This window comes from Thalassophryne amazonica, chromosome 4, assembly GCF_902500255.1.
Source record: "Thalassophryne amazonica chromosome 4, fThaAma1.1, whole genome shotgun sequence".
In the NCBI taxonomy this organism is placed as follows: domain Eukaryota; kingdom Metazoa; phylum Chordata; class Actinopteri; order Batrachoidiformes; family Batrachoididae; genus Thalassophryne; species Thalassophryne amazonica.
Window position 1 is genome coordinate 58002579 of NC_047106.1, and position 14639 is coordinate 58017217.

General features: G+C 42.5%; 1 protein-coding gene across 1 annotated transcript in view; it reads right to left on the minus strand.

Moving 5' to 3' along the window:
- The window catches only part of slc6a4a (solute carrier family 6 member 4a), a 103438-nt gene that overhangs the window by 26106 nt on the left and 62693 nt on the right, over positions 1 to 14639 (minus strand). Inside the window, exons 9-13 of the mRNA XM_034168763.1 lie at positions 9805 to 9917; positions 8595 to 8726; positions 3083 to 3182; positions 2570 to 2667; positions 2113 to 2280 (exon numbers count right to left, since the gene is read on the minus strand). Coding sequence (XP_034024654.1) covers positions 2113 to 2280; positions 2570 to 2667; positions 3083 to 3182; positions 8595 to 8726; positions 9805 to 9917 — 611 coding nt within the window. The remainder of the gene's footprint in view (positions 1 to 2112; positions 2281 to 2569; positions 2668 to 3082; positions 3183 to 8594; positions 8727 to 9804; positions 9918 to 14639) is intronic.

A 14639-nucleotide genomic window follows, 5' to 3' on the forward strand; every position in this document is an offset into this window, starting at 1 on the left:
TTATTGTTACTGGGTGTACACACACCCACACTTGACTATCTTTGTTCTCGCCAGCAGTACCAGATCCGACAGTCGGGGACGGTGATCACCTGGGAATTCGGGACTTGGCGGCTCCAGTATTCTCTGGGTTCGGTGGTGGAGGAAATCGTGTGGTTCCGGTTCATCTCAGGACAGACGTCTTCTATCCTCGAGCCTGCCCACACGTCACCTTTGTGATTTGACTGTAATTATATTCTGAGGTTGTCTGTATATTCGTTGTGCACGTTTCACAACATTAAATTGTTACTTTTTGGCTCATCTATTGGCCGTTCATTTGCGCCCCCTGTTGTGGGTCCGTGTCACTACACTTTCACAACAAAACTGTTCCATAGAAAAGGTGTCTGATAAGACAAGACCCTTTAACCAGCGTAATTCTTCACCTTTGGAACACACAACAAACCTAGATCCCAAGAACAGACAGCACAACCAGGTTCACATGGTATAAATAAAATCAACCAAATATGAGGGCATTAGTCCATGAAGAATTTTATATGTTAATAACAAAACCTTAAAGCTATAGGGCCATTCAAATTTCACAAAACTTAGAAAATGTATTTTCTAACAAAATCCAAGCATTATAATCTAGGATTATTTTTGCAACATGTTGCAAAATTAAAGCTCATTTTAATGAAGAAGACATATTTATTTGGGTGGGAAATTCCATAGTGAATATTGTCTTTTTCTTCATTGCTGTCATGCAGACTAACTACAGACGGAAGTGAGATTACCTGTGACCCATCTTACGTTCACATCCATAACCTTTTTTCTAAATCACTTCCAAATCTACCAAATGTTGGTCATAGTATCTGACCCTTTGAATTTCCTCCCCTCAGGGATTGAAATTCTAAATTGTTTCCAGACAGCATGAATTTTGATCACATTGGCAGTGTCATATTATGAATCCCTTATCTAAATACTAAGGAATAAAATTATACTGGTGCCAAAGAAAACTCTTTTTTAATGACTTAAACCTTAAAAAAACACAGTGGCACTATATCTTTAAAGTCAGACAATGCGTGAGCAAGAAGCCAGTGAAAGAGGAGACCAGAACTGGAGTATACGCTGGAGAGGACATCAGTCTATCACAGGGCCACATACAGACAAACAAACACATCTGTGCTCCCACCTAGAGTCAATTTAAAGTTTCCAATTCACCTAACCTGCATGTATTTGGAAGTGGGAGGAAGCCTGAGCACCTGGAAGGAACCCACACGAACACGGGGAACATACAAACTACACACAGAAAGAACCAGGCAGTGTCCCAGGACCACTAAGCCACCGCTCTGCCATATGATAATAATAATAATAATAATATAATAATAATAAAACCATCAACAGGGTGACTTGAGATGTTTTCTCTCACAAATATAAAAACCACAAAATGCACATCTTCATTGCCTCCCTTCACTTTTGACACCTGCCCCATGGCCCAATTACTGCATTTTTGTCACATGTGGCACACTGCTCAGCAACCTTGCTACAAGTACAATGGAAACCATTAAACAAGCTTTATCTTTCAATCTACAGATTCCTCAGAGAATATGGATGTGTCTATGAGAGGTGAGTATGTCTAAATAAGGCTATTTACAAAGTGCTGGTGGTGTGTGTGTACCATAAAATGATCATTACCGCTTTTGAACATGTACAGTATATGCTTGAATAAATACTGGTAAGTCAGATCTCCCAGATCTGTTCCTTGCTCCTCTGATCTTCAGTTTTGTGTCCACAGAGGAGGCCCTGTGGACACAAAACTGAAGATCACAAAACTGAACACTAAAGGAACACATGAACTCTAAAGGAACAGTTTTGGACAAACAAAAGGACAGGGTCAATAATGTGACATGAAGGCTCAACATCCTGCCTGTTTTCACTCCAAGCACTCACCTCAACAGGTGATTTCAGTAATTAGCAGTCATTCAGTAGACCTCTTCAGTAAAATCACCTGCTAAAGTCAACGCTTTGAAAAAAAAAAAATGCAGTTTTGCTTTCTGTGGGACATGAGTTGCCATTTTTGTGATTACCACAGTGCTCAAAAAGGTAATAAATAAAATAAAGAAACAAGAAATGCAGTACCTGTTTGAATGTGCCTTTTGCATGGAGTAAGTGGTAGACCATGTAAGAAGGCACACAGATGAATGAAGACACACCTATGCAGTAGCCTAGGATGGTGGTCCATGGTGGGTACTGGTAGTCAAACAACCTGACCTCTGGTGGAAAGGCCAGGAAACTGATAATGATGAACTGGACACAGGAAAAAAAAACACAATAAACAGAGTTCACTTATAACAGGTGCAACCAGCGTTATTACAGACCCTCAACCATGTTGGTCAACCCCCAGCTTCTTCAGATACATGGTTGTTGAGTATTTGTCTCTATGCCTGCTTCTGAATGTGCGCCTGCTCCAGACAAAAGGAAAAAGTCAGGTACACTCCTTTATCTGTGCTCTGTGTACATCTTTTGGTACGACCTAAACGTGTACAAATGCGTGTGAGTGTGCGAGTGCCTATGTGCATGTGTGAGTGAGCCTCACCAGCAGAAAACAGGGACAGATGGCCACCCAGACTCTCCAAAAGGAACCAGGGTAGAAGCCAAGCATGACCTGGATGTCGTTACAGAAACGGTTGGTACCTGGAACATTCACAATCAGCAGATGATCACAACTGTGGTGACAGAAAAATCAGTACTTGCTGTGTTCAAATACCTTTATTTCCTGAGGGGAGGTGAAGCTACTATATTGTAATAGCCTGTATGTCTGTCCAGGGCACACTGACAACACATTACCTGTATCACCAAACTTCCAGTTCTCCAAAATTTAACAAAACCAGCAAATACATTTTGTATAGTTAGTCCTTAGTGTGACTGTAGCATTTGTCAAATATTGGAAGCGTTGAAAGAAACTTCCAAACTGGAAAATACAACTGTCCTGCTGCTTTTCTTCACTGTGATTCCCTGAATACTTAGTTGCACATTTCAGTCCTCAGCTGCCATTAACAACAAGGTCATGACCTTCGTAATGATAACTAATGTCATAGCTGCTACTGACCGTAGAACCAGGACACAGCGATGACTTCCAGCAGGACCACAGTGATGACGGCAGGGCCTGTGGCGTACTCCTCAAACAACTTCACTACAAAAGCTCCTCCCTAGCGAAGGAAACAAGGAGATGAAGGATGCTTGAAATCTCAAAATTGCTCCAAGATGCACCTAGGTCTCTTTTTTCTACAGTATTTGAAACTATGATTTGTCTAATTAATTGAGAAGAAATGTTTGAAATACGGTCATAAATGATCTGTCATTGACTTCAATAATATTTTCCATTTTTTTGTAAAACGTTTGCAACTGTGGGTCATTCCTCTGAGTCTGGTCTGCTTGAGGCTTCTTCCTCAAAAACACTAGAAGGAGTTTTCCGTACTGCTGTCGCCTGTGTACTTGCTCAGGGGGGTTGGTAAGGTTAGACCTTACATGTTGTGAAGGTGTCGTAGCACGGACCCACAACAGGGGGCGCAAATGAACGGACAATGAGTAAGCCAAAAAGTAACAATTTAATGTTGTGATAATACACAACTAAATTCACAGAATTTGCACAGTCAATTAACACCAGGTGACGTGTGGGCAGGCTCGAAGATAGAAGACCCCCGACGAGAGAGCCGCGTCCCACACGGCTTCCACCACCAACGGTCTGAAGAACACCGGAGCCGCCAAGTCCCGAGTCCCCAGGTGGCCTCTGTCTTCGGCTGTCGACCCTGGTACTGCTGGCAGAAAGCAGAGATAAGATGTATGAGTGTGAGTCCGCACACTCAGTAATCCACAGTCCAAACACAGTTAGGAGGGAGCACCTCCACCTCCAATCACACACACTCGTGCAGCTCCTGGTCAACCACTTATCTGGGTTGGGGTGTGAGGCGAAGCCGTCGCTGTCACACCAAACGCCAATCCTCCAGATAAGGCAACACTCCAGGAAAACGGCTGCAACAGAAGTTCAGGTTATACACACAAAGTGTCAGTCAGCAGAGAAATGACCTTTGCAATGGTAGTCGATTTCTCGGCGAGGAGGTGGAGTTGCAGTCCGACCTTTATGGTGATGATGATAGACAGCTGGTGCGATGAGTGACAGCTGTCACTTCTTCTGGGTCTGGCGCCCTCTCGTGCTTGGAGCCCGCACTCCAAGCAGGGCGCCCTCTGGTGGTGGTCGGCCAGCAGTACCTCCTCTTCAGCGGCCCACATAACATTACACATGTGAAGCATTGTTGTGATTTGGCACTATATAAATAAATTTAAATGAATTGAGATAAATGCATAACTGGGACTGCTGCAATCTTACTTAAAATAATTTTTTCACTACGGTTCATAATAAAAACTAAGACAAAGCAGCAAAAGTAAAGATAGAATATGAGCCATTTATTGGTATGAGCTTTTTGTAGGTATGTGAAGGGAAACCGAAGATTTGAGAAATTGCTAGGATTGATTAAATGGATTATTGCTTGCACCTCAAGACACAAAAACAGTTTCTTTCTGTCCGCAGCTAGACTTATAAATAATGCCAGAGACCCCCATTTACCCTGCCTCCCCACTCCTATACTGTTCATCTGCATGTCTGCACAGCTCCGTTCCACCATATTTATCTAAAACTTAGTTTTGCTCATTTGTCTATTTGACTCCTTTACTTTTTACAGAAGTATTTTTCATTCCTTTTCTTTTTACTGTTGTTTATTGCGCCTATTAGTTCTTACAGAAGTATTTCTTTTATTATTGTTAGGCATCAATGACACCAGATCAGATTCCTTGTATGTGAGAACTTACTTGGCAATAAATTCATTCCTGATTCGGATAATAACCAAAATATTCATTGGAAGCAGTGCCTTGGTGGCCACCATACCCACCCAGTGGGTTGCTTGTTAGTGAAACTTTGAAGTTGATCTGGATCTGACAGAGCTGTCAAATCTGGCTTCAGAAAGTAAAAACCCTCCCATGTCTTGCTTCTACCTGTGCACCTAAAACAGGTGATCTCAACAATTAGCTCATCCACCTGTCTGAAGAGCTGAACTAATTTACAATCAGCAGGTTATTGGGAAGATGGAACAAATATGTAGCTGGACTTTTTACATTCTGAAGCTGGATTTGACACCTCTGGGATCTGATCCAGATTGTGGATTTTGTGGACATTTGAATTTAATATTGAAAAGTCCATTTGGTGTACATTTTGCTTTATATCTCAATCAAAAGTGGTTCAGTCGCTCTCATTTGTGACAATGAGAATGACTTTGATCCACATCTGATCTACACTCAACAAAATATAAATGCAACACTTTTGGTTTTGCTCCCATTTTTGTATGAGATGAACTCAAAGATCTAAAACTTTTTCCACATACACAGTATCACCATTTCCCTCAAATATTGGTCACAAACCAGTCTAAATCTGTGATAGTGAGCACTTCTCCTTTGCTGAGATAATCCATCCACCTCACAGGTGTGCCATATCCAAGATTGCTGATTAGACACCATGATTAGTGCACAGGTGTGCCTTAGACTGCCTACAATAAAAGGCCACTCTGAAAGGTGCAGTTTATCACACAGCACAATGCCCCAGATGTCGCAAGATTTGAGGGAGCGTGCAATTGGCATGCTGACAGCAGGAATGTCAACCAGAGCTGTTGCTCGTGTATTGAATGTTCATTTCTCTACCATAAGCCGTCTCCAAAGGCGGTTTCAGAGAATTTGGCAGTACATCCAACCAGCCTCACAACCGCAGACCACGTGTAACCACACCAGCCCAGGACCTCCACATCCAGCATGTTCACCTCCAAGATCGTCTGAGACCAGGCCACTCGGACAGCTGCTGAAACAATCGGTTTTGCATAACCAAAGAATTTCTGCACAAACTGTCAGAAACCGTCTCAGGGAAGCTCATCTGCATGCTCGTCATCCTCATCGGGGTCTCGACCTGACTCCAGTTCGTCGTTGTAACCGACTTGAGTGGGCAAATGCTCACATTCGCTGGCGTTTGGCACGTGGAGAGGTGTTCTCTTCACGGATGAATCCCGGTTCACACTGTTCAGGGCAGATGGCAGACAGCGTGTGTGGCGTCATGTGGGTGAGCGGTTTTCTGATGTCAATGTTGTGGATAGAGTGGCCCATGGTGGGCGGTGGGGTTATGGTATGGGCAGGCGTCTGTTATGGACGAAGAACACAGGTGCATTTTATTGATGGCATTTTGAATGCACAGAGATACCGTGACGAGATCCTGAGGCCCATTGTTGTGTCATACATCACTTCATATTGCAGCAGGATAATGCACGGCCCCATGTTGCAAGGATCTGTACACAATTCTTGGAAGTTGAAAATGTCCCAGTTCTTGCATGGCCGGCATACTCACCGGACATGTCACCCATTGAGCATGTTTGGGATGCTCTGGACCGGCGTATACAAAAGTGTTTACCAGTTCCTGCCAATATCCAGCAACTTCGCACAGCCATTGAAGAGGAGTGGACCAACATTCCACAGGCCACAATTGACAACCTGATCAACTCTATGCGAAGGACATGTGTTGCACTGCTTGAGGAAATGGTGGTCACACCAGATACTGACTGGTATCCCCCCCCCAATAAAACAAAACTGCACCTTTCAGAGTGGCCTTTTATTGTGGACAGTCTAAGGCACACCTGTGAGGTGGGATGGATTATCTCAGCAAAGGAAAGGTGCTCACTATCACAGATTTAGACTGGTTTGTGAACAATATTTGAGGGAAATGGTGATATTGTGTATGTGGAAAAAGTTTTAGATCTTTGAGTTCATCTCATACAAAATGGGAGCAAAACCAAAAGTGTTGCGTTTATATTTTTGTTGAGTGTATATTGCAGATTGAGCAGATATTTGATTTTGACATTCAAAGCCCTTTTGATCTATATTTAGGGAATAACCCTGTTGTGTCTGATGATTTGTGGACGTCCATGCTGGTTATACGATTGCAAACTGAGCTTTACCGGCGTCACGTAAAACAGCTATTTGCGACCGTATAACCAGCATGAACATCTGCAAATCTTCAGACACAAGGGGCTTATTTCCATTCTAATTCAATTCCATTGTTTGCACGGTTTATTTTTCTGTAGGTAATTCGGTTGGCGAGGCTTACCATCGAGCCGAGGCAGCGTCACTCCAACAGTGGTCAGGGTTAGGGTTAATCCATCCAATCCATCAAATGTGAAACGGTAATTCTGTATCAGAATCCATATCAATACTTTCATGTGGTAACTTAAATTCACCCATTTCAGTGGCAGCGGCGGTACGCGGGTTTCTCTCGCTCTCAGCTAACAGCACTAACAGCTAGCAGTGCGCAGCTGGTGTTCTGTTGAATTGTGTGTCTAGTCGCATAAATCAACAGTTCTGTGTCCCAACAATATTGTGCATGCGCAGTTGTGCGGAGGACAGGAATGACATCTCGTCAGAACACCAGTCAGGGCATGGAGTAATACATCCAAATGTGAAATGGTCGAATATTTTGCCACTGTTACCCCAATATTATATGGCCTGAAATCTCACACGATTAACCAATCAGATTTGCGGAAAAAATGTAATTGGATTAGAATTTGTATTATATTTTAGCTTATGAAAAGCACCTTGACAAGTTCTTCCAAGGTAAAAATTTGTGGAATTAGAAACTAGTGTTAGTGGAGGTTTGCACTCAACGAGCACAATGCTTTAGTTACGCATGTGATTATTTCCTGTAACAAACCAGACATCTCCAGAAGCTGGCAGACGGATATTATAGTGTGTTACATCAGTAAAACAAACTTGCTTTTTGTGCTGATCTGGTCTACCAAAGTTAAACAAAATGCAAACAGTTTGTCCTTATTATAATATATGGAGACTTCCAAGATGACAGACTAACTCAGGTTTTGCAAAGCATTCTGGTAACTGACTTTGTATACCTGATTTGCTTTGTCCTCCACAAGGTTAAGTGGAGCCAACTTAATTCAAAGGTTTCAGGGTTAATACGTAGCCATATAATTTCATTTTTTCAAGTTATTCTAACATCTTCATTTTACCTCCATTCTACTCATAAATGTTTATGCAAAATAGTTTTGTATAAACATTTTGGTTTATGCAAAACAATTGTGTTTTTAAGTTTTTTTTTTAATTATTATTTAAGACAGGATCAATTATATGCTGCCTCTCCAGGTTTGTGATCAAACTGATTATTTAAAAAACACGGTCAACCTATGTCCAACTGTTTATCAAACTGTGAACAGTTTTGTACTAACATCTTGTAAGTCATCAACTTACTAAGATGTGAACATTCAAAATCTTTTCTTGCATCTGCCAAGGCCATAATAAAATCATGTGCATTTATTTAGTTATTTGTCTGTCTGTCTGTATGTTAGCAAGATTATGTCAAAACTACTGCAGGGATGTTGACAGATATTAGCCCAAGGAAGACTCCATTAAATTTTGGAAGTGATTCAGATCCAGATCTGGATTCTAGATCAAGTTTCACTTTATATTGGCTTTGAAGGATTACGTCAAAAATTTTATTTATTGAACCTCTGCATGCAACTTACATATGTAAGTGTGGAAAGAGCCCCGAGGTAACAAACGCACACCAGGCCCAGAACGAACCACTCTCGTCTTTTAGCCAGGATATGAGGGAATTCATCCAGCATTGCTGTGATCACCCCTTCCAAACCTGCAAACTGGAGGTCAGAGGACACCAAGAGAAGTGGGGGGAAAAAGAAGAAAAGGATGAGGACTTGTCAAGTTATGTGCTGCAAAGAAAAATAAAAAAACACCGCAACAGCCCTTTTTTTCCTTCAAAATAAAGACAAAGACTGGTATGATGTCATGTGTGAGTTGTGAGATCGCATCAACAGTAAGACTTGTGCTTCATCCAAACAGCGATATTTAAAGTCTAAAATTCACTGAGATTGTAAGTAAGAAAACAAATATTTAGGCTATGCAACATAAAAGCATGTGCGCTCGGCCTGCAGCAATATCCTCAGTCATAAAACGAGAAGCATGGCAACACCGCCGCTGATTCTACACTGATTATCTCGACATGATAAGAGGCTCATGGTCGCGCCAGGTGGCAGCTTCAAAGCACATAAACACAGGCTCGAGGAGACAAGATCACCACAGAGCAGTGATATGAGAGTGATATCACAGTGCTGTCATCGCCTGTTATCCAGAAAGGAACAGTGTGGACAATAATACCCTGAACCTTGACAGAGCCACTGGAACCACAGCGAAAATGAGGCAAATGAATAAAGACATATATATAGAGTGCATAGAAAATATAATACATACATACAACAAAATTTGTTCTCTGCATTTAACCATCCTCATTACAGTTAGACACAATCCAACCACTAGGAGCAGTGGGCAGCCACAGTCCAGCGCCCGGGGACCAACTCTAGATGTGGAGACGCTACCTTGGTCAGAGGCAGGGAAAGCAGCAGACCCTAAATAAGCATTTTTCACTGCAGGAGGAAAACCATGCCGAACATGCAAACTCCACACAGAGAGGGCGGGAAGCGAACCCAGGACTTTCTTGCTGTAAGGCATGAGTGTTAACCACTAAGCCTTTGTGCCATTTATAGCTACAGATCAGCATGGAGCAACATCCAGATTCGATTAGAAAAAGAGGAGAAGTTATGACAAGGTGCACAGAACATTTAGCAGACAGAAGGCTGACTGGGATGGCCGACTTTAAGCAGGATAATGAATCCGCCAGCGAAAGAGCAGCCAAAGTGACAGCAAAGTGAAATAACTAACCGTACTGTCCAGACCCAACATGATGATCATGAGGAAGAAGATGATGGCGAAGAATGTGGCAGCTGGCATGTTTGCTATGGCTTCTGCATAAATGATGAACAGCAGGCTGGGACCTAGAGAGAGAGAGAGAGAGAGAGAGAGAGAGAGGGAAAGAAATGTTGGGGTCTACTGACTTCATTATTCATAGATCTGTTATTATCATAATATCAACTAAGCAGAATCACATGACTCCTCTGTCGTCACCTTTAAGCAGGAGTGCAGGAGGTGCACAGTGCTGTAGTATTAAGTGAAAGGACTGGCACCAACCTGTCATAGTGGACCAGTGGACCACGGCCACCAAAGCGCCCTGATATTTATTTCATTACCCACTGCATCAGCTAAGCAGTGAAAGCAGGTTACTGTTTTTAGCAGTGTGTGTGTGTGTGTGGACAAGATAACTAAAAAAAAGGACTGGACAGATTTCCTTCAAACTTGGTTGGAATATTACTTGGACAGATGCGATTAGATTTTGGAGTAGTTTGCTCAAAAGCCAAGGTAAAGGACAACATGGTCCCAAAACACCCTTTTTTGTATATCTGAACAACTAAGAAGCTGAGATGGATGATTTAAAGTATATACTGATCAGCGAAATATTTGTGATTGATTGGTATAAATGACTTCAAAATCAAATCACACTGAAGTCAGAAGTAGAGACATTCGTCACGAAATGCCCCGCGCACAGGACTATTTTCCATGTAAAGTGCAGTAATATGTACGTGTGGGGTAGGTATTTGGTTGAACCCTCATGTGTTTGATGTAAACTGGGATACACAGTGGAAACATTGGAGATTGTCATTATATTTATTTAGAGGATCTGGCCAACAGTGACCATAAAAAATTGTTAGACTTCGAACAAATACAACTATTGGTAATTTTTTAGAAGTAGGTCAAGGTCACCGGCCTTCGAACCCATGCGAAGTACTCCTCCAAAGCATGTACCCATCAAATATGAAGTTTCTGTGAGCAATAGGTGCTGAGCAACATTGCGGCAAAGGATTTGGCAGGTGTCACCATTGGTGTGACCTTGAAAAGAAGGTCAACGTCACCGGCCTTCAGTTCACTTTCACTGTGTATGTACGGTAACTGCAACCTGTGGCTGAGGGGTATTTTTCTGTCAGACACAACATTGCTTCACTCTGCAATCTCACAGCACAGACAATCGTGCCAAATGTGGAAGAGTAGAACAGTTTTGAACACGGTTGCATATTCAATTGCAGTCAGAAGTTTATGTACATGCATCATGGGTTTGAATGTCATGGTAACTTCAGTCTGTTAATGATGTCTTTGAACGTTTCCCAGGGTGAAATGATTGTACAGCACACATCATTAATGACTTCAAAAACAAGAACTGGGTGCACAACTTTGAATTTATTTGGATCCTTTCTCATCCACACACAAGGTATATACGTACAGGCTCAAAAATATACATACATTCACTTAAGTCTTTTAATAAGTGTTTCTACAATGTTTTCTTCATGTGACAAAGTGAAGGTCTATTAAGTCCTCGTCAGGGCAGCCAAGTGGATTAGTGGTTAGTACTGATGCCTCACAGTAAGAAGGTTGTGGGATCATTTCTCATCTGCTCCTTTTTGTGTGGAGTTGTGTGGGTGCCGGGCTGTGGCTGCCCACTGCTTCTCGTGGCTTGATTGTGTCTAACTGTAATTAGGATGGTTTAAATGCAGAGGACAAATGTTGTATGTATGTATGTATGTACAATGACAATAAAGGCCCTTCTTCTTCTTCTTCTTCATCATGATTGACGAAGTGGCAGTTTCTCTTTGTCAGCATGAAAAGGACATGTTTGACAACAATCACGGGACTGACCAATGCTCAGAACAACGGGAAAGTCAAAATAACTCAGGGAGGTCTAAGAAGGAGAACTGTAGATTAAACAAGTTTGGAAGGTTGTTAAGAAGGAACCATTTCTAATCAACTGCAGATTCCAAGATCATCAGGTCAAAAAATTATAGGTTATATAAGTTATAATAAGTTATAATATACAGTAGTGTTCAGAATAATAGTAGTGCTGTTGTGTGGGCCGCTGAAGAGGAGGTACTGCTGGCCCACCACCACCAGATGGCGCCCTGCTTGAAGTGCGGGCTTCAAGCATGAGAGGGCATCATAGCAACCGGGAGTGACAGCTGTTACTCGTCATCAGCATCAGCTGTCACTCATCCACATCATCACCACCACCTTAAAGGCCGGACTGCAACTCCACCTCCCCGCCGAGAAATCAACTACCAATCAGGTAATTCTCTGCTAAACCTTAACTTCGAGTATTAGTCTGATCTCTTTTTGCAGCCGTTTTCCTGGGATGGATACCCTGTCTGCGGAGTTGGCGTTTGGTGTGGACTGCGACGGCTTCGCCTCACACCCCACCCAGATAAGTGGTTATCTCAGGAGCTGCACGAGTGTGTGATTGGAGGTGGAGGTTCTCCCTCCTTACTGAATACAGACTGTGGGATTACTGAGTGTGCGACCTCACACTCATCAGGACTGTCTCTGTTCTCTGCCAGCAGTACCGGGTCTGACTGCTGAAGACAGCGGCCACCTGGGGCGCAGGGCTTGGCGGCTCCGGTGTTCTTCAGCTCCGTTGACAGTGGAAGCTGTGTGGGATCCGGCTCTTCTCTCGCCAGGCGTCTTCTATCGTCGAGCCTGCCCACACGTCACCTGGTGTATAATTGACAGTCCACCATATTGTTATTGTCTGTACGTCGTTGTGCAATTCACAACATTAAATTGTACTTTTGGCTTATCCATTGTCCGTTCATTTACGCCCCCTGTTGTGGGTCCGTGTCACTACACTTTCACAACAAGTGCTATGTGACTAAAAAGATTAATCCAGGTTTTGAGTATATTTCTTATTGTTACATGGGAAAAAAGGTACCAGTAGATTCAGTAGATTCTCACAAATCCAACAAGACCAAGCATTCATGATATGCACACTCTTAAGGCTATGAAATTGGGCTATTAGTAAAAAAAGTCGAAAATGGGGTGTTCACAATAATAGTAGTGTGGCATTCAGTCAGTGAGTTCGTCAATTTTGTGGAACAAACAGGTGTGAATCAGGTGTCCCCTATTTAAGGATGAAGCCAGCACCTGCTGAACATGCTTTTCTCTTTGAAAGCCTGAGGAAAATGGGATGTTCAAGACATTGTTCAGAAGAACAGCGTAGTTTGATTAAAAAGTTGATTGGAGAGGGGAAAACTTATACGCAGGTGCAAAAAATTATAGGCTGTTCATCTACAATGATCTCCAATGCTTTAAAATGGACAAAAAACCAGAGACGCGTGGAAGCAAATGGAAAACAACCATCAAAATGGATAGAAGAATAACCGGAATGGCAAAGGCTCACCCACTGATCAGCTCCAGGATGATCAAAGACAGTCTGGAGTTACCTGTAAGTGCTGTGACAGTTAGAAGATGCCTGTGTGAAGCTAATTTATTTGCAAGAGTCCCCCGCAAAGTCCCTCTGTTAAATTAAAGACGTGCAGAAGAGGTTACAATTTGCCCAAGAACACATCAACTGACCTAAAGAGAAATGGAGGAATATTTTGTGGACTGATGAGAGTAAAATTGTTCTTTTTGGGTCCAAGGGCCGCAGACAGTTTGTGAGACGACCCCCAAACTCTAAATTCAAGCCACAGTTCACAGTGAAAACAGTGAAGCATGATGGTGCAAGCATCATGATATGGGCATGTTTCTCCTATTATGGTGTTGGGCCTATACGAGTATAACGCATACCAGGTATCATGGATCAGTTTGGATATGTCAAAATACATGAAGAGGTCATGTTGCCTTATGCTGAAGAGGACATGCCCTTGAAATGGGTGTTTCAACGAGACAATGACCCCAAGCACACTAGTAAACGAGCAAAATCTTGGTTCTAAACCAACAAAATTAATGCCTCGCAGATGTGAAGAAATCATGAAAAACTGTGGTTATACAACTAAATACTATTTTAGTGATTCACAGGATTGCTAAAACAGCAGTTTGAACATAATAGTTTTGAGTTTGTAGCATCAACAGCAGATGCTACTATTATTGTGAACACCCATTTCTACTTTTTTTTAACTAATAGCCCAATTTCATAGCCTTAAGAGTGTGCATATCATGAATGCTTGGTCTTGATGGATTTGTGAGAATCTACTGAACCTACTGGTACCTTGTTTCCCATGTAACAATAAGAAATATACTCAAAACCTGGATTAATCTTTTTAGTCACATAGCACTACTATTATTCTGAACACTACTGTATAAGTTAGATTGATGTGTCACCACTTTGTCAAGGTGTGGAAGAAGAACTAAACTCTCACCTCAGATGAAAGGAAATTGGCTAGGATGTTCTGGAACAACCCAGAAACCACCGAGGCTCAGGCCTGCCATGAGCTGGAAACTGCTGCAACACCAGTGTCACTGTCCACAGTGAAGTGGGCTTTAAATCGCCATGGACTGAGAGGGTGCCAATCAAGAAAAAAGTCCCTGCTCCAAAATCGACACCTTCAAGCTACAGTGTATCTGGAAGATATTCAGAGCGTTTCACTTTTTCCACATTTTGTTGTTACAGCTTTATTGCAAAATTGAGTTCCCTCAAAATTCTACTCACAAGAGCCCATAATGACAACCTGATAAAAGTCCTGCGTTACTCCAGGAACTTTTGCATATAGGTACCGCCCCCAGAGTGAAGCAGCAGGAATACATGCCTCTGTCACTGCAGGGGGAGGGAGATCAGCCTTTTCTTCTCCTTCCCTTTCCCCCTCCACCACAGGCCTCCCCTCTGCTTCTGAACCAGACCT